Genomic DNA, 18,280 nt, shown 5'->3' with positions numbered 1-18,280 from the left:
CACCAGGTTGATAGTGATCACTCCCTTAGTATCCAGATACACTTGGCTCGTCACATGCGGTATACAAAGAAGCCACCACAGTGAGGCATTTGGATGCAGACAGTCTACCACATTCGGTAGATTAGGCTGCAGCATTGGTCTGCTGCTCCAGAGGTGGACAACAGGGAGGAAACAAGATATTGATACTTTATAGACACCTTTAGATATTATTTCAAACAATATGGAAACAAAATTGTATAGACCAAGGCTGAGATTAATAGCTGAGTTGCAGAGAAAACAGACTTATGTGTCTGAAGTCCAAGTGTGGTCATGTCTGATATGAAAGATGATAGAACATGAGGCTTGATAGCACATCCACACTGGAGTTATGGTGTAGGAAGATCTGATTTCAGGGATGTGTTTAATGTGTGGGGTTACTGGGTATTTGTCAGAGAGCAGAGACTCTGGGTAGTCGTTAATGCCTGATGATGTTTTTGTGTGTATGCAGGAGAAATACTGTTACATTTGCCCTGATATAGTTAAGGAATTTGCTAAGTATGATGTGGATCCCCGGAAGTGGATCAAACAGTACATGGGTATCAATGCGATCAACCAGAAAAAGTTTGTTATAGATGTTGGTTACGAAAGGTTCCTGGGACCCGAAATATTCTTTCACCCAGAGGTAAGATGTTTCTTTTTCGTGTGTTAGGGTGTGGTGTATATGGAGCAATACTGCCACCCAGTGTGCATGAAGAACACTTCTCAATGAAAGCCTGACGAGCTTCACTTCCAGAAATCTCTCTTCAGACTGTGACAGTCCCCCGCTTCCTCTCCATAGACTTGATGATCTGCTTACCAGTTAAGGATAGATTATACCACAAGAGGTTGGGAGGAAGTTTTAAGAGGAATAGGAGATAAAGGAATTGAAATTAATCTCAAAGAAGGGGGCACATGCTAATATGGCAACTAGTTAATCTCAAGGGCTGTATGCAGGTTGCCTCTGCATCAAAGTGGGATAACTTATATAACCTTTCTACCTTTCGTGATTGTCCTTCCTAATCCTAATTTTAACCCAGGACAGTTGGTCCTGCTGTATTCCTGGCTGCAAGTTAGGTAAAGCTGTTGTCTGAGGGCTAGCACTTTGGTTCTTTAGTGTACGAATTACAGATGTCACCATTTTAACTAGTAGTCACAAAGAATTATTAATACTTTTGCAGAGAGTAGTAATTGTGAGGCAACATTGTAAGGTTTATATACAGTGCATTTTATTTGTATTTTGTTATATTTTCCTGCCTAATTCAGTTTATATTCATTCAGGAGGTAGGTTACAAACTGCTGCCTGTTTTAGGTGCGTATATGACTATTTTGTACAGGGAAATGGTGCAAAATGTATACCTCACTAGTAATCTAATGAATACTACTAATAATGACCTAATTAATAATAGTGATCTGGTGAATGCTCATACTTTTGATAGTATTGATTTAAAACAGACATTAAACTGATAAATATCGAGTGAACAGCTGGTGTACAACTGATATCTTCTTGTTCCTCTGGGACTATTGCACATTAAAACTTTCCTTGGTTTTTAAGTATATTCCAAGTGTAATGTAACTGAGTTGAATTATTTATGCTTTAGCTTATTTAACTTATGTGATCTAATCTAAGGCTGTTTAATCAATAACATGATTGTTATTAAGTGGATTGTTTCATTTTAAAGTCACCACCATCAAATAAAACACCCCCCTTCCCTGTCTGCTAGACCAGGTTTAATTAATCTTTCACTGAACATGTTTTTTTCCTTTATACCTTGGCTGTTTTATTCATGGTATCAGGATTCACGGTGATACACTTGTGTGTTTCTCATCGCATATCACATAGCTCCTGCACGTGCTTTTTCCTTTCTGTTATTAGCACAAGTCACTGTGCATTCATGGTGCGGGGCTGGTTGGTCTGTTCCTTCACTAAACCCATGTTTCACCTTTTGAGGAGACGTGGGTCATGACCACGGAGTGCACACAGTCAGTCGTGGGACTTGTTGGATGTATTTGTTATTTCAATTTGAAGTGTTTTAACTTGCAGTACATTGTGTATTTGTTAAGCTTACTTTTTAAAAGGAGTTATTCTTTTGTCCTATTTGAGAGAAATATGTAATGTTTCTTTTATATTTATATAAAATTTAGTTTGCCAACCCAGACTTTATGGAATCCATTTCGGATGTTGTTGATGAAGTGATACAGAATTGTCCCATCGATGTGCGGCGTCCGCTGTATAAGGTATAAGCTGCTTGGGTAAGGTGCTTTGATTTCGTTCCAAAATTAAAAGCCCATAATTCTTAGAATAGGTTATTAATGTCACTATGCAGACATTCCTATTTCACTTTTTGTTTTATAGGATTTGTTAAAGGCAGTTAATTGTAAAAGATTTTACTTGGTGAGGGATGACTTAAATGTTTGAAAATATGCCTCAGTTAACTAGAATTATTTAATTTAAATATTGTAATATCTTTTAATCTGGCAAGCTGTATTTTAAGTTGGACAATTTTAGCCATATGTATTTATTGAAAGATAAAACTGATACCCCTCCCCATGCTTTCCTTGAACTGCATTGGTCCTTTTTCTTGCATGTTTAGGTTCAGAACAGGTGTGGTTGTGTCAGAGAGAAGTTAGAGCTTGAAATCGAATAGAGCACACTCGTGATGTTTTTACAGAATTTTTTGATTGTCTGGAATTTTGAAACTTGGAATGAGAAAAATCTAGTCCATTTAACTATATTGTATAAGTGGAAATATGCTAACAGCGAAATATTGAGAGCTGAAGCGATGGTCAGTTAGCCTATCTTCATCTTTAATTGACCTTTACTTGAGTGAGTATTGCTGTCAGCTTTCAGCCACCTAACTTCATTGTGTTCAAATTGAGGTAGCTGAATTTAAAAGAGGGGTGAATCAGGCTCAACAAAGAGAACTCAATAAATTTTGTTTCATCTATGCAGTGGAATACTATGTAGCCATTAAGCAGAATGAGGTAAAGCAGTGTACATTCAAATGAAAAGATGTCTACGGTATATATTGTTAAATGAAAAAACCAACTTGTAAAATTTACGTATAGTGTTATTTCATTTTAAAATATAGTTTGCATATTTTTTGAAATATACAAAACTCTTAAAGTAAAAATATCTTTGGGGGGTGGGATGATGGATAACTTTTACTTTCTCCTTTTTGTGTTTTAAAATTGAAATTTTATAGTTAACAAATACTACTTTTATAATTGGAAATTTTTGTCTTATAGGCAACTTTTTATGCATGAAAACAAATTAATAAATCTATTTTTATTTATTGCATATCTGTAATTAAACACCTCTGTCCTGCAATAAAAAGTACCAGGAGAGGGAAACTAAAGAGAGACTGGAGTGTGAAAGTTAAATAAAACAGTGTGCCCTGTCCTTCCTACTTCTTAAATTTCACTCAACATTAGCTGCGTCTTCTTGTCGATGACAGCGAGGAGCAAGTGCACAGGAGTGAAGTTAAGTAGCTGTCACTCCCTTGTAAAGGAAGTGGGACTCTCACTGCTCCCAGAGACCAAGTCTGCAGAAACACCGGCCAGGCAGTGTGTCACCCTGCCCTGGGCTGTACGGGCTGAAACCATGAGCCCCTGACGTGACAGGGAGTCCAGCAGAAACTCTCTGGGAGTGGTCAGCCCTTTGCCGGATGGTCTCGCACTATGTGAAGCGAGCAGGGGGCAGCTTACTTTAGGCTCTACTGAGACATTTGAGACCTTCCCAGCCATTGGTTAATGCCTTACTCAGGCCAAACAGACAAGAGGAGAAAATGGAAACAGTAGAAAGTGAGTATAAAAGGTAGCTGTGAAAATTTAGAATCTTTTCCCCCCAGCTTCATTGAGGTAAACTTGACAGGTAAACATTGTGTATTTTTCAGGTGTGCAGTGTGATGGTTCGATATGCATATACATTGTGGAATGCATACCACAGTCAGGCTGGTGACATGTCCATCATCTCACAGTTACCCTTTTTTTAATGCGTGGTGGGAATACCTCAGATCTGCCCTCTCAGCAGGTTTTCGCTGTACCGTAGTCTCTGTGCTGTGCACTAGGTCTCCAGAACTTGCACATCTCACAACTGCAGGTTTGTGCCCTTTGACGAGCACCCCTGTCCTTCCGTCCCCAGCCCCTGGTAGCCACTGTTCTAATCCCCTGCTTCTGTGAGTTTGAGTACAAATTTAGAATCTTCAAAAACGCAAAACAATTTATTTTACTTTCTAAATTGTTAACAGTTATTTAGCAATTACTTCATGCCAGGAAGTCTTTTTGTTCATTATCTTATGGAACTCCTCACAATGACCCTGTGAGATAGGAACAGTTATATTCCCATTTTTGCAGATGAGAAAACTAACATGATTAAGAAATCTGCCCAAGGTCACACTGCTAGCAGGTAGTGGATCTAGGTTCAAACACCCTATCAGAGCCCATGCTCTTGTACACTGTACTAGTTACCTGCTGCTGCATAACAAATTACTCTAAAAATTAGTGGCTTAAAACAGTAAACACTTATTATCTCATAGGTTCTGTGGGTCAGGAATCAAGGAGTGGCGCTTAGCTGGGTGGGTCTGGCTCAAGGTCTCTTAGGAGAGAGTCATCAAGATGTCAGCAGGAGCTTCAGTCATTTGAGGCTTGACTGGAACCTGAAGGTAGTTTCCAAGACTGCTCATGCCTGTGAGTGTTGGCAGGAAGCTCAGTGCCTCGCCATTGGACCTAGCTAAGAGCTTTCAAGTGTCCTCTCGACATAGTAGCTGGTTCTTTTCTAATTCTTCTGCACCACATGCTTTTCACCCCCAGGCCTCTACTGCTTTTTCTAGTCTCTTCTATAAGCTTTCAGGGCATCTTATGATGGGTGAAGTTAACTGTTAGTTTTGCTTTTAAGAAGTAACCCAACAAAAAGTAAATGGCAGGTTAGAAATAGCCATTTCCAAGCAGAGGGAGATGATAGGACCGATTCTTCTGTTGTGTGCCCTCCTCTTCATGTAGCGTGTGCTTTAAAGTCTGAGGGCAACGAAGCAGCTGAGGCTGAGAATGTAGAATTTGGAGGCTGGGAAGTTCATGGTCCAGGGGGGCGCATCTGGTGCGGGGATTCTTCTTAGTGGGCACTCTCTACAGGGTCCCGTGGTGACCAGGGTGTCACATGGTGAGAATGAGCTAAGCAAAAGAGACCAAAGCAGTTTTTTTAAGATGAAAGTAGTCATCGTCTGTCTGATTTTTATTTCAGTTTGGCTTGCAGATAAGAAGGGTATTTTCTTGTCTGCTTTCTCTGTTCAGCCTCTGAGAATGACGGGAGGATCAGGAGGGAGAACCACGTGAGAGCAGGTGCTGTGTGAAATGAGCTTGCAGCCTCCACCACCTGGGGGCATCACCGAGGAGCTTAAAAATGGACAGAGGTCTTGTGCCCCTGCCCCAGAGATTCTGATATAGTTGGGCTGTGGTGCAGCTTGGGCATCCGGATTTTAAAAGCTCCCTAGGTGATTGTAATGCAAAGCTAAAGTGAGGACTACTGTTGGCAGTGTGCTCATTCTTGGATCACACGGTGTTTAGTCACTTGCAAGCTGTACCTGAGGGTGAGGCCGTCTGAGTTGCTTTGTAGTGTGCCTTTCTGTTTCATTTGTATTTTTGAGGTATCTTGAGTGCCTCCTAGGTACAAGACACTGTTGTTAAGTTGGGAGATTTAAGTATGTGTAAGCCATGCTTCTTCAAGAGCTTATAAAAAAGCTAAAAATACTGAAATAACTCTAATGGGAACCACTACAAGCTAAATGTCAGTTAAGTGAATCATGCAAATTATGGTAATTGAGAGAAGGGACAGATTGCATTTAATTAGAGGGGATGAAGAAAGGCTTTGAGAAGGTGCCATTGAGCTATATTGAGTGCCAGCAGAAGTGCAGAGTAGGGAGATGCTGAAGGCTGTTTTGGCTGCAGCCTAAGGTGGTTAGAAGGTAGAGGGAGACATCTGGCAGGGAGGGTGGGCCAGCAATCAAAACATCTTTAAACCTGCTTTGTTTAGCAGTGGGTTGGGAGTTGTTAAAGATTCCTGTTCGTTATGTTTGTCAAGCAGATGTTGAGTACATCTTGATATAATTCAAGGACTGATTTTTCTGTAACAAATTCCTTGAATTGATATATATATAGTATAATTATGTTAATGCCTTTTAAAAGAGAAGCCACGTTGTAAAGTAAATGTGTTACATGTATATTTTATTCTTAATATTGAGTAAATTTTAATATCTTTAATATTTGGGAGACAAAATCAGAAAAAATATATGATATATTTTTAAATCCTTTTTCAAATAGGCCTTTTATTCGGGTGAAATCCTGGTTGAAGTCTAATGTGTGAATAGATAATAAGGTCGCTTCCCTGGTTTGGGCAGGGTAGTGGGTAGAGAAGGTTCCAAAGCTCTGTTCTTTCAGTCCCAACTCCATGCTCATATCCCCCATAACTTAATTGATGCTTACTACTGATACTTCCCAAAATGGCAAGCTTTTTCTCTTACTGGGAAGGGAAGACTGATGTTAATAACTGGACCTTGACTGGCCCAGTTGTGCAGAACTTGCAGAAGCTATCTCAGTGAGAGAGTGACGGAGGAGCAGATGGCCGTGCTCCGTTGTTATAACAGCGCTGCATAAATGTCTTTGAGCACCTGCACAGTGCCAGGCTGTGGCCACCGGCTGCACACGGGCAGCGGAGTGTTAGATAGAGCGTGTCAGGGCCCTGCGGCACTGAGTGCAGGGGGCTGCGGGAGCCCAGGGTGGACATTCACTGGGCTGGGGTGTGTGAGGAGCATTCCTGGCTTCAGTGCTGTGTCGTGTTCTGTTGTGAAGGAAGTGTACCCAAAAGGTAGGAGGAATAGCAAGGAAGTCCAGTTGCCCCAGCTCAGCGTGGCTGTTGAACGTTACTAGTGCAACTGAGGAACAGCATTTTAAATTTTGTTTCATTTTAATTGACGTAAATTTAAATAGCCATATATGTGGCTAACAAGTACCCTATGGGATGGCTCAGATCTGAGCCCCAAAGGCTGGTGTGACCTCCTGGTCAGAGCAGGGAACACAGTATAAGAGGAAGAGAAGGGTACTGCCGGCAGTGGAAATCATCTGTTTGCAAAGCCAGGGTGAAGGAGAGCAGAGCATGTTTGTGGAAAAGAATTCAGATCCCTGGAGCTTACATTTGAACACGGGCATGGTGAGCATGAAGCCTGGCATGTGCTCAGGGCCAGATGGGAGACGTGAGCCACCGTGGACTAACTGAAGTTCCAAGGAGAGATGCGTCATATCCACCTGGAGGGGCCTTGCACAGAGTTAGATTTTATCCTGAAGATTTTATACAGGGATGTGACATGACCTAACTTAGGTTTAGGAAGGTCCTTGGGTGCACCTGGGGATGTGGATTGGAGGTGAGAAGTTTGGAGCCAGGAGGACATGTGAGAGGGCTGCTGGAGTACTGTGGGAGAGACAGGACAATACCTACACTGGGAAGTGGCAGCAGTAGTTGTGTGGAGGGAGAGAGAGGAGGGAGGGCCCCACAGTATTAGATGGTGTTTGATATGGCAGGAGAAAAAAGGTTCAGGTTTCTTGTTTGCACATCTTGGAGGGTCGGGATATCCTTTACTGAGATAGGAGGTTGGAGGTTCAGGAGCATGGAGCCCACTTGAAGAGTCAGAAGATTTGAGTTGCATACATAGTTTAGAAGCTTAGAAAGAAGGTCTGGGCTGGATGTAGACATTTGAGTATCATCAGTGGCTGACAGAAATGAAGGTCTGCGAATGCATCTCACCAAGGGAGAGTATGCAGATGGGAAGGGAGACAAGATGGCCTTGGGCAGAACCCACAGGAAGGTCAGTGTTTAAGGGACAGGCAGAGACAGGAGACCAAAGAGACTGTATCAGTCAGGGTTCTCCAGAGAAACAAAACCAGTGGGATATGTCTCTGGGTCTTTATCTCTATCTCTACTATTTATATACTCATATCTGTTAAGATTTATGTTAAGGGATTGGCTTGCTTTCAGGCTGGCAAGTCCAAAACTTTAGGGCAGGCCACTGGCTGGAAACTCAGGCAGCAGTCCACACTGCGTTCTTGAGGCAGAATTCCTGCTCTGGGAGACCTCAGGTTTTGCTCCTGAGGCCTTCAACTGATTGAATGAGGGCCCACTCATGTTATGGAGAGCCATCTTTACTTAATGTCAACCACATCGACAAAATACCTTAACAGCAACAGCTAGGTGAGTGTTTGGTTAAATCATTGGGTGCTGTATCCTGGCCAAGTTGACACGTAAAATTAACTGTTACAGAAGCCAAGAAGGAGTAGTCTAAGAAAGAAGAGAAAGGGTTGTGCTTCCGGTGCGGAGGTCAGGGACAAGATGGTGCCGCCGGTGCAGGTCTCTCCGCTCATCAAGCTCGGCCGCTACTCCGCCCTGTTCCTCGGCGTGGCCTACGGATCCGCGCGCTACCGCTACCTGAAACCGCGGGCGGAAGAGGAGAGAAGGGTAGCAGCAGAAGAGAAAAAGAGGCAGGACGAGCTGAAGCGGATTGCCCGAGAACTGGCAGAAGCTCAAGATGACAGCATACTAAAGTGAGAGGCCCATGTGAGCTGCGTTTCTCCAGAGCAGTAGAGGATGAATAAAGCTTTTTGTGTTGTGTGAAAAAAAAAAAAAAAAAAAGAAAGAAGAGAAAGAAAGCTCCAGAAGCCAGGGGAAGATGGCTGTCATCAGTGCTGTCAGGTGACACTGAGAGGTCACACCAGATGAGAGTTGAGAAGCGGCCATTGGGTTCACCCTAAGGAGATGAGCAGCCTTGTGACAGGAGTCAGGCGGAGGCCAGATCACAGCAGTTGAAGGAAAAAGGTCACGGGGAAGAGAAAAGGTGTGTGGGTGATTCCTGTCAGAAATTCGTCATTAGTTGTTACGCCCCCTAGGATCAGGCAGCTGTTTAGAGCCAGCCCTGGAGATTCTTGGATTTCCTCTAGGACGTGGTTGGGTGTCATACAGCCATATTTTAGACATAGCTTTGTTCAGACTTTGCTGGGATCGCAATCTTTGGGTTCAGTTCAAGAGTAAAAAGCTCTAGTGCCTAAAGAAGGAAAGCCTTGGAAGAATACAATGTAGGTATGGTAGAGGTTTCTAACAGAGTTGTCATCTTGGGAATTGCTGTGGATTGGATGCCCCCCCCATGAGAATCTCCACTGTGACAGTGTCAGCAGGGTGGTGGGCAGTCTCTTATGGTAATTGAAAGGTAGGGCCTTGAGGAGGCTGTTAGACTGTGAGGACTGTACCCTGTGAATGGATTAATCCATTGATGGCTTAATGGTGGTCATGGGTGTGGTTCTGATGGCTTTGAAAGTAGTGGGCATGAGAAGCTCTCTCCCAGCTCCGCCATCTGCCATGTGACACACATCACTGTGTAAAGTCACTACCACCAAGGCCTTCACGTCATGTGTTCCCTGGACTTTGGACTTCCCAGCCTCCGACACTGTAAGCAATAAGTATTGTTTCTTTATAAACTACCCAGTTTCAGGTATTTCTGTTAGAAGCAACAGAAGGACTAATACAGGCTCTAAATAGTGAGAGGGGAGGGGACGGCAACTGCAGTTACACAGGGCGGTTGACAGGTGGCACTGTATGTCTGCCAAACTGAGTTAAGAGGAGCCCTCCAGCAGGAAACATACTTACACTACAGGAATGGGGATTTTTGTCATTTTTAATACCACATTAGATATTAATGAAATGAACTTGCTGTTAGCGTAGATTTTATTTTGAATCTTTCCGACTTAAGTTTCGGGAGACTAAGAGGTTATATGTAGTGTTTATAATGGTCATTTTTTTTACTAGCATAAAGACAGGACCTTTCCATTTGCAGAGGTAATTTAAAATTGAGACTTTTATTTGACTAGTAAATATTATTATTACTAATATTAAGTAATTAGTATTAAGTACCAAATAAATATTATCCTTTGATCATATTCTCTTACTCCCATGATCATGAGCATGGGGTCTGGAGTCAGGCATGCAGCTTGCTTTGTGTATGGCTCTGGGCCAGTTATTTAACTTCTGACCATTGGTGTGTTAATGAACTTCATAGCATAGTAACTGACACACACTGAGCATGTTGTTATTATTACTGTTAACACTGTTAATAAATTAAGTGGTGAATGAGCTCTTGCAGATTGAAAAAACAGGATGTGTAGAGGTAAACCATCTAGTGAAAAATGGAATGGAGCATGTGAACAAGCATGCGATTGCAAGGGATACATGGGAAGTTCGAAATGACATGAAATCAACTTAGTTTAGATTTAGTTCAGAGGAAATGCTACAGTTTTATTTTATTCCAGTGGAGTAGTTGAAATATGTTTTTCTTATTTGAATTGATTCAGTTGAGGAGGAAGGGAAACACGATGTTTTGTAATTTTGTAAGTCAGTAACCAGATTTGATTTGACTTTCAGCAGATGAGTGCATTTTGAGTTTATACTTCTTATTACAAGACTCTAACAAAGATGATACATTATGAAAATAAAGGAGAGAGAAGGAGGTCCCCCTCTAGCTGAGGTTGGCTTTCTGAGAATCTGGGGCAGAGGGAGGCTTTGGCTGGGTGGACACTGAGGCAGAGTGAGCAGGGGTCTGCGCCAGCCCCGCAAGATCCATTCATCCATTCATTCATTTATTCACTGAGCACACTTATGGGGGACCTGCCGTCTGCTGGTCGTGGCTCTGCAGGATTGGCTATCACCAAAACAGGAGAAAAATCCTTTCCGTGATGGGCATTACTCTCTTGTGGGGACAATAGAGAAAGTAAATGAGTGAGTAAATACACAGTGTGAGTGCTAAAGAGGAAAAATGTATCAGGAAAAAGAGGAAGGGCATGCTGGGTTTGGGGGCATGGTGCAGACTCAGTTTCCCTTGGGTAGGTAGTGAGGGAAGGCCTCAGAGCAAAGACTGGGAGGGTGGGGGCGGCGTGCAGGTGGCTGGAAGAAGAGCATTTTGGACGGTGTCTGGGCTGGAGCCCCAGCAGGCACGAGGCTCTGAGGCAGGGGCAGAAAAGAGAGGGGGATTGGGGAGGCCACGTGAACAGAACAGAGGAGATGAGGTTGGGAAGAGGCGCAGAGAGTACTTGCAGAGCGTCCACGCCTGGGGAGTCCCTGTCATAGTCTGAATCAGGGATTGGAGGCTAGGGGAGTAAATGTGGGCTTCTTGAGTCAGTGGGTCTCTGTCACAGTATTCAACTGCTGTTATGGCACGAAAGCTGCCACAGACATAAACTACTGAGTAGGGCTGTTTTCCAATAACGCTTTATTTGCGGATCCTGAAATTTGAATTTTATGTAATGTCCGTGTCATGAAATATTGCTACTCTGTTGATTTTCCCCCATCCTTTTAGAATTGTAAAAGTCATTCTTAGCTCACGGGTCACACTGAAACAGGTGGTGGTCCAGATTTGGCCGTGGATGTAGTTGCCGGTTAAGTGAATGGCTGCCCTGGAGCTGTGATGTGCAGCCTGTGTAGTGGCGCTGGGCCCTGTGAGCTGTTGGAAGGACTCGGGTGAAAGTCTGAGTGAAATGAGAAGTCATTGGAGGGGTTTGAGGGTAGCTGTGACATGATAGGACATGTGTTAACATGGTAATCATGGCTACTGTGTTGGAAATAGGTGGAATTAAGGAACCAGTTGGGAGTTTATTTCAGTAATTCAGGCAGGATGTTGTAATGGAGGTTGTGAGAAATGGTTGGATTTTGGTTGGAACCAACAAGATTTCCTGAAGGAGTAGATGTGCAGTGCGAGAGGCGGAGAGGAGTGAGTGTGACTGGAAGCAGTTGGAGGGACGTGCTCTCTGGAGCTGGACGTAGCACCTGCAGTGCTGGTGGCTTCCTCGCCAAGTGGAAGCCCCCTGGTTTCATGCCACATTCCAGGTGGAGCAGATGCCCTCAAGCATTTATGCTCATCACTTCTTTCAGAGACCTGCTGCTGGATCTTGTTACTTAATGTGAAACCCAGAAATTACCGTCACACAGTAGAAAAATCTTGGGATATTTTCGGTTTTGATGACTGTAGTTCAGCACACAGGAGCCCTTACCTGCGGCTTTGCCTTCTGCAGTTTCACACGTTCGTGGTCAGCTGTGGGCTGAGGATAGTGAGTGTTTTGAAAGAAAGAGTCCATATTTGCATAATTTTATTATAGTATAATGTTGTAATTGCTCTATTTTATTATTATTGTTGTTAACCTCTTACTGTGCCTAATTATATATTAAACTTTGCCATGGGTGTATGTGTACAGGAAAAACATACTATACATAGGTTGAGTGTCCCTTCTCTGAAATGCTTGGGATCAGAGTTTGAATATTTTTGGATTTTGGAATATTTGCAGATGCTTAACGAGTTGAGCTAATCCTTTAACCAGAAATCTGAAATGCTCCTTTTAGCGTCATGTCAGTGCTCAAAAAGTTTTGGATTCTGGAGCATTTTGGATTTCAGATTTTTGGATTAGGGATGCTCAACCTGTATAGGGTTTGGTACTATCTGTGGTTTCTGGCATTTACTGGGGATCTTGGAACGTGTCCCCTGTAGAGAAGTGGGAGGCTACTGTGATTGATTTCCTTTGTAATCCTGTATATTTCATTTTATGTGTTTAAAAACATTCTGAGAAGGGGTCCATAGGCCTCACCACTGTCCAGAGGGTCCATCGCGTGACAGAGGTCCACCCTCCTGCTTCAGACTCTCCCCCGAGGGTACAGCACAGCACTCCTGCTGCACTCCCTCTTTCTTGCACTTTCACCCCCTCTCTGTGGGGTCTTTCCAGTCGGGCCGAGAACAAGCCATGATCTCTGCCATCTTAAAAAGCCCTCTCTTGATCCCACTGCTGGTTCCCCCCCACCCCTGCCTTCCTCTGCTCTCCCGGTTAGCAGCCCCACAAAAAGCATTTCTGTGCCCCTGTCCTCATGTTCTCTCTTGGGCCTATTCCCACCACGATGTCATCCTCATGACTTTCCCCATACTGCTCCTGTGTGCACACCAGCATCTGCTTGTGACTCAGCCCTGGTTGGTTCTGGGACCTTGCTGTGCCCTGTGGGCCCGTGTGACTCGGTCAGCCCCACCTCCTCTGTGAGGTGCACCTTCTCCCTGGCTGAGAGGACGCTTGTGCCTGGCTCCCCCGCTGCCTCCTGCACACCACACGGGCTCCTCCACACCTCCCTTCCTCCTGTGCGGTGTGCCAGGACCCAGTCCTAGGCCCGGCTTGTCCGCATCCACATCCACCCCCTGTGGGTGCCATCAGTCTCATTAAACATTGTCTATTCTCTGATAACTCCGAAAGTTCTTTCTGCCGCCCAGACTCCTTTTACAGCCAGAAGTCCTCTCACACCTCCACTGGGCTTGTGGGAGAGGTGAGCCCACACCCTACAGGCCCATTGTGCCTCTGGGTAACGGCAGCTCAGTTAATTATTTAGGCCCAAAACTTTGGAAATTGTCTTGTTGACTCCTTTTTTCTCTCCTACTGCACATTAACCCTGCCAGCAAGGTCTATGGGGTCCAACGTAAGAACATACCTAGATGCTAATGAGTTGTCACCAGCAAAGCTGCCTCTGTCCTGGGTCACACTGCTCTCATTTCTTCCTGTCACTGGAATAGCCTCCTGCTGGTCTCCGTGCTTCCACCTTCCATCTCTTGTCAGTGCCGTAACCAGAGTGATGCTGCTTTAACATCTTAAGCCAGGTCAGGTGAGCCTGATGAAAACCCTGCAGAGCTGGGAGGGGTTCCTGAGCCCTGCGTGATTTGGTCCCAGGGCTTCACTGAACTCACCTCCTGCCACTCCTGCCTGCCTCAGCCACTTCATCCTCCCTCATGTCCCTGTTTGCTGTTTCTTGAACACACTGAGCACACTTCCGCCACAGGGCCTTTGCACCTGCTGCTCCTTCTGCCTGGAAAGTGTCTCCCGGTGTCTGCATGACTCATTCCTTGCTGCTTTCAAGTCTTTGCTCTTCCAGCAAGGCTTCCTGACCAACCTGTTTGTTTATTTTTTGTTTTTGTTTTTTGTAAATAAAGCCACACCCATTTATTTAAGCACTGACTGGCTATTTTTACATTACAAAGATGGAGTTGAGTAGTTGCAGCAGCATCCACATGACCCACAAAACCTAAAATATTCACTATCTGACCCTTTACAAAAGTTGGACTGACCTCTACTCTAAAATCTGGTTATGCTTTGTTTTGTTTTGTTTTTAAAAATTTTTATTGAATCATAATTGATATACATAGTTTTGGGGTTCAACGTTGACATACGTTGATCATATCAATATTACTGGTATGAATATTGTTACGAATTGTACTTATTCTTTATGCCCCTTGTCCAATCTCCCCCACCTCCCCTGATAACCCTAGATTTCTTCTCTCTTTCTGAAAGAGTAATGGTTACTCTGTTGATTTGTTGCCTAGATGATCTGTCCAATGCTGAGAGGTGTGTTCAGGTCCCCCAATATTATCATAGAGCATATGTTTCTTCTGTCTCTCTGCAATGGCTTTGTGGAGAGAGACATCCTCTTCTTTGGTCTCTGCTGGTGATTCTCCTTGTGTCAGTGCACTCCAGTGGCTGGCGGACCATCTGCATGGTGGTTGTGGTGTCCAGCTGCTTTTGTGGCAGCCATGGTTATTGTGGTGGCTGTCCTGACCATGCTGTTTAAATGGCATCTCTGCTCTTTTTTTCTTCACTGCGTTTTGCCCTTCCTTATTATTATTATTATTTTCTCCATAGCACTTCTAATGTGCTATATAATTTACTTATTTATATTTATGGCTCTGTGTCTCCCCCCTAGAGGTGGGTTTCAAGAGGGCAGCTGTCTTGATATTTAGATCAGTGCTGACCAGCAGTTCCTGGAACAACTCCTGGCCTGGGGCAGGACTTTTGGTTACTTTTGCAGAGTGCTTTGAGAGCCCTGAGGCAGGTGCCGTCCTGCTCACAGAGGACTCTGGGAAGGAGGCGTTGTCAGGTCTGCGGAAGGGTGAGGGAGGCTGTCAGGCACAGGAAACTTCATGTGGAAATGTGCAGAGTCTGCAGGAACATTTGTATGCTTTGTATGCTGTCTGAGGAGTTTGGGCTTTAGATCTGAAGACCACATCCAAAGTCATAGGTGAAAGAAATATTTCAAAAGGTAGGCTTACTAAATATTTGCTAAAACTTTAAGCTAAACAAATGTGGAGTTCAGAATCTTGTTTTTAGAAGGCATGGTGGCCTGTGCTTTACAGTGAAATAAAACAGTGGTATATACTAGTTTTTTGTTAATTTGGAAACAATGTTAGATAAATAGAGCATTTTAAAATGCTTTGTGCTAGATGTTCTGCTCAGAGCTTTCCCTGCAGATGGCTGTGTGGTATAAGCTGTCTCATGAGTCTGCTGCTTTTCTGTAAGTAAAGGGGTTCTATTTTAGAATATTAAAATTTTATTGTTTGTGATATTTTATGTACTGAAAGAAAATTTCTTTTAATTGGCTTGTCGGTCTTATACCTCATTTGTTAGTGTTTCTTCTCTTTACAAATATTAATGTCTTATACTACTACTAACAGTAAAGTATCTTTGCAGTCCCTTAAATAAATCATAGTCCTCTATTTAGTTCTATGCAGTAATCGGAATAACATTCATCTTTTAATTTTTTTATTATGAGAATTTTTAAAATTTATTTTTAAAATGATTTTTACTTACACATATTTATGGGGTATGGAGTTGATTATCAGCACTTGTGTACAGTATGTGATGATCAAATCAATATTATTAGCATCCTCATCATTACAAATCACAATTACTTTTTGTGTTCCTTATGCAATTGCTCCCTCTTCCCCTTCCCCCTTTCCCACCTCTAGTAACTATAGGTCTGTTTTTTCCTTCTGAAAGTTCAACATTTTATTGTGGTCTTTCTTTCTTTGTTTCTTAGCTCCCACTTATGAGTGAGGACATGCAGTATTTCTCTTTCTGTGCCTGGCTTATTTCACTTCACACAATTTTCTCTAAGCTCATCCATCATATTTTAATTTTAAGGCAGGCGGTAAACTTTCCTGTAAGTCTTATGAGATTTCATCATGTCATGGGGCAAACACTGTTCACAAAATGTAATAATGCTTCTTTTTTGTGCGGTTGAGGTGAAGAGAACTTGAGTGACTGAGTAGCAAAGCTGCAGGGCAGAGAGATGTGGCCTAAGGTGCTGTGGTTGTGTTCTCTGCCTGCCTTTAGACCAGGGTAGACTTCCAGTTGCCACTTGGAAAACAGGCTGTAAAGCCTGAAAATAGTGTTCCAAACCCAAATCCCACATTATTTTAATGGGCTTTTTACTAGGCATCTTTAAAGCATTTTAAGAAAAATACTAATTGCTCAGCTACCCCTTCAAAACAGCTCAAGGAAAAAGCTCTGCCTTCTCATAAGATTTTTTTCATTTTGCTAACCAGGGTGAAGAGCTTTGGACTGATTTACGCAATTCAGACTGTGCTTTTGTAAATACCGTTTTTGTCTCAAAGCAGGTTCCTCATGCGACGTTTCCAGTGTTGGGAAATACAAATACTATTAATCATCTTCATTCTTGTATTACCCAGGAGTTCCTCTTTCTCCATCTTGTTCTGAAGGATGAACAAAAAGCCTGGGGTGTACGTTTCAGAAGATAAACTGCAGCATGAAGACCTCAGAGTTTACCCAGACTGTGTGCACCTTTTGCTATATGTGTCCCATTCCAGATAGTGCCTTGGTAAAGTGTTTCTTGTCCTGAGTGAGTAGTACAGCTTGGCCTGTCCCTGGTCTACAGACAATGGCTGATCTCTCTCAGGCGAGCTGGATAAAGGTTCCAGTTTCTCTTCTTAAAGCCTATCCTTTTGCCAGATCCACAGAGCCAGCTCTCAATGGCAGATTGCAGTTATCCCATTGAACAGCATCTATGGCCAAGCCCCAGCTCTTGGTCAGTGCAGATGAGATGTTACTTGGTGCTCTATTCACAGTCACCAGCAGTGACGGCAGTTAGACCGTTCAGGAACGCCTTCTGTTGGTGTTGCCCCTTTTCCACACATTGGATTGACTGTTGTCAGTAGGTTGAGGAGCACAGAGCCTGAGCATCCCATGGGCAGGTGTTGGTCTAAGAGTTGTAGGTCCAAATGTGTGATATTTCTTCAGTGAAGACTCTGTTTGGTCAGTGCAGTGCCCACAATGACTTTATTGTCATGGATATTCAAAAGAACCTCAACATCAAAGTTGGTTGTGACAGCCTTCCACTTAAAATAATCTTAAGTAATAATAAGCACCCCCAGATCTCTCGCGGCCTCGTTTGAGGTGAAGCAGTGTTTCTCTCCTGCCCTGTTGGGTGGGACTCTAAACTTTAGCACTTGGGGCTCAGTTTCTTTTTCTGAGCTTTCATCAGTCTCATCTTTGCAAGATGCTGAGTCATCACCTACTGGTGTTGGTATCTGCTCTTTGATGGCTGGATTTTCAGGACAGGCTGAGACATGGAATCTGAAGCATTGTTAGTGAACTCTTCTAACATCTCTCTCATCTATTTTGTCCCCTTGTCCATTATCAATCTTCTCTTTACTTGAATTTTGATTTATCTTTTTGCACCTTTTCTTTTTCCCCTTAAAACTGGTGTTAATTTCCCGTACTTTTGAAGGGTCTGACTATGGGAGTTTCCAGCGGATTCTTCAAAATCCGTTAGAACTTCTTCCTTTGTTTTTTTGAACTGGTAATCTGTGAACTCCTGAACAGTGACAAATATGTCATCAGCTGATCTCAGGTAGTGAACCCTGGTCTTTGCTGATTTTGCACGATGACCCCAGTTTCTCTCTCACTGCATCTGCAGCTGTTTGCTCAAAGCTAGTAGGTACAGTGGCTTCAATAGTGACGTGGAGTGGCTCAGACTCACTTCGAGGCCACTTTCTGTCACTTGTGCGGAACTCTGGTCCTCATGAAGGTTCACATCCAGGAGTTGGTTAGTGGCTTCTGGAAGGTCATACACCTTGACGGTTCTTCCAAGATCCCTAACGCAGCCCTGGTCGCCAGCACAGATCCTTCCAGCTTGAGCACCTTGCTGACGCAGCATGCACTGGTCGCGCTGCTGGATGTGATACCTCTTTTAAAATACGTCTTACAAAAATGTTTACTTATTCTTCATGCATAAATTGATTAAGAATACTGTTAGGCTAAATATTTATATTTCTTAGGTACAGAATCATTAAAAGAAGCACTGTTGCTTTACTTTGAAATGAGACGGGAAGAATATGTTTATTGGTAATTTCACTTACTTATC

General features: G+C 43.3%; 2 protein-coding genes and 1 pseudogene across 10 annotated transcripts in view; 2 read left to right on the top strand and 1 right to left on the bottom strand.

The window, feature by feature from the left end:
• The window catches only part of ACTR3B (actin related protein 3B), an 89,127-nt gene that overhangs the window by 57,928 nt on the left and 12,919 nt on the right, over positions 1–18,280 (top strand). For 6 of the 9 annotated variants that reach the window (XM_063098939.1, XM_063098932.1, XM_063098930.1 and 3 more), the window contains 2 exons: positions 488–661; positions 2,161–2,253. The exons of 1 other annotated variant lie outside the window; for it this stretch is intronic. In XM_063098939.1, coding sequence (XP_062955009.1) covers positions 488–661; positions 2,161–2,253 — 267 coding nt within the window. Of the gene's footprint in view, positions 1–487; positions 662–2,160; positions 2,269–18,280 lie in introns of all 9 variants that reach the window. 2 more of the 9 variants (XM_063098935.1, XM_063098933.1) reach the window with 2 other exon arrangements.
• On the top strand, positions 8,362–8,678 carry LOC134381154 (ATP synthase subunit e, mitochondrial). Its single transcript, XM_063101203.1, has one exon. The coding sequence runs from the start codon at positions 8,390–8,392 to the stop codon at positions 8,603–8,605; it is 216 nt and encodes a 71-aa protein (XP_062957273.1). The 5' UTR covers positions 8,362–8,389; the 3' UTR covers positions 8,606–8,678.
• On the bottom strand, positions 16,579–18,073 carry LOC134380035 (tRNA (guanine(6)-N2)-methyltransferase THUMP3-like; annotated as a pseudogene).

This window comes from Cynocephalus volans, chromosome 6 (genome assembly GCF_027409185.1).
Source record: "Cynocephalus volans isolate mCynVol1 chromosome 6, mCynVol1.pri, whole genome shotgun sequence".
NCBI classification, from domain to species: Eukaryota; Metazoa; Chordata; class Mammalia; order Dermoptera; family Cynocephalidae; genus Cynocephalus; species Cynocephalus volans.
Note: the sequence above shows the minus strand (reverse complement) of the source record. Positions and strands in the feature narration are given on the sequence as shown.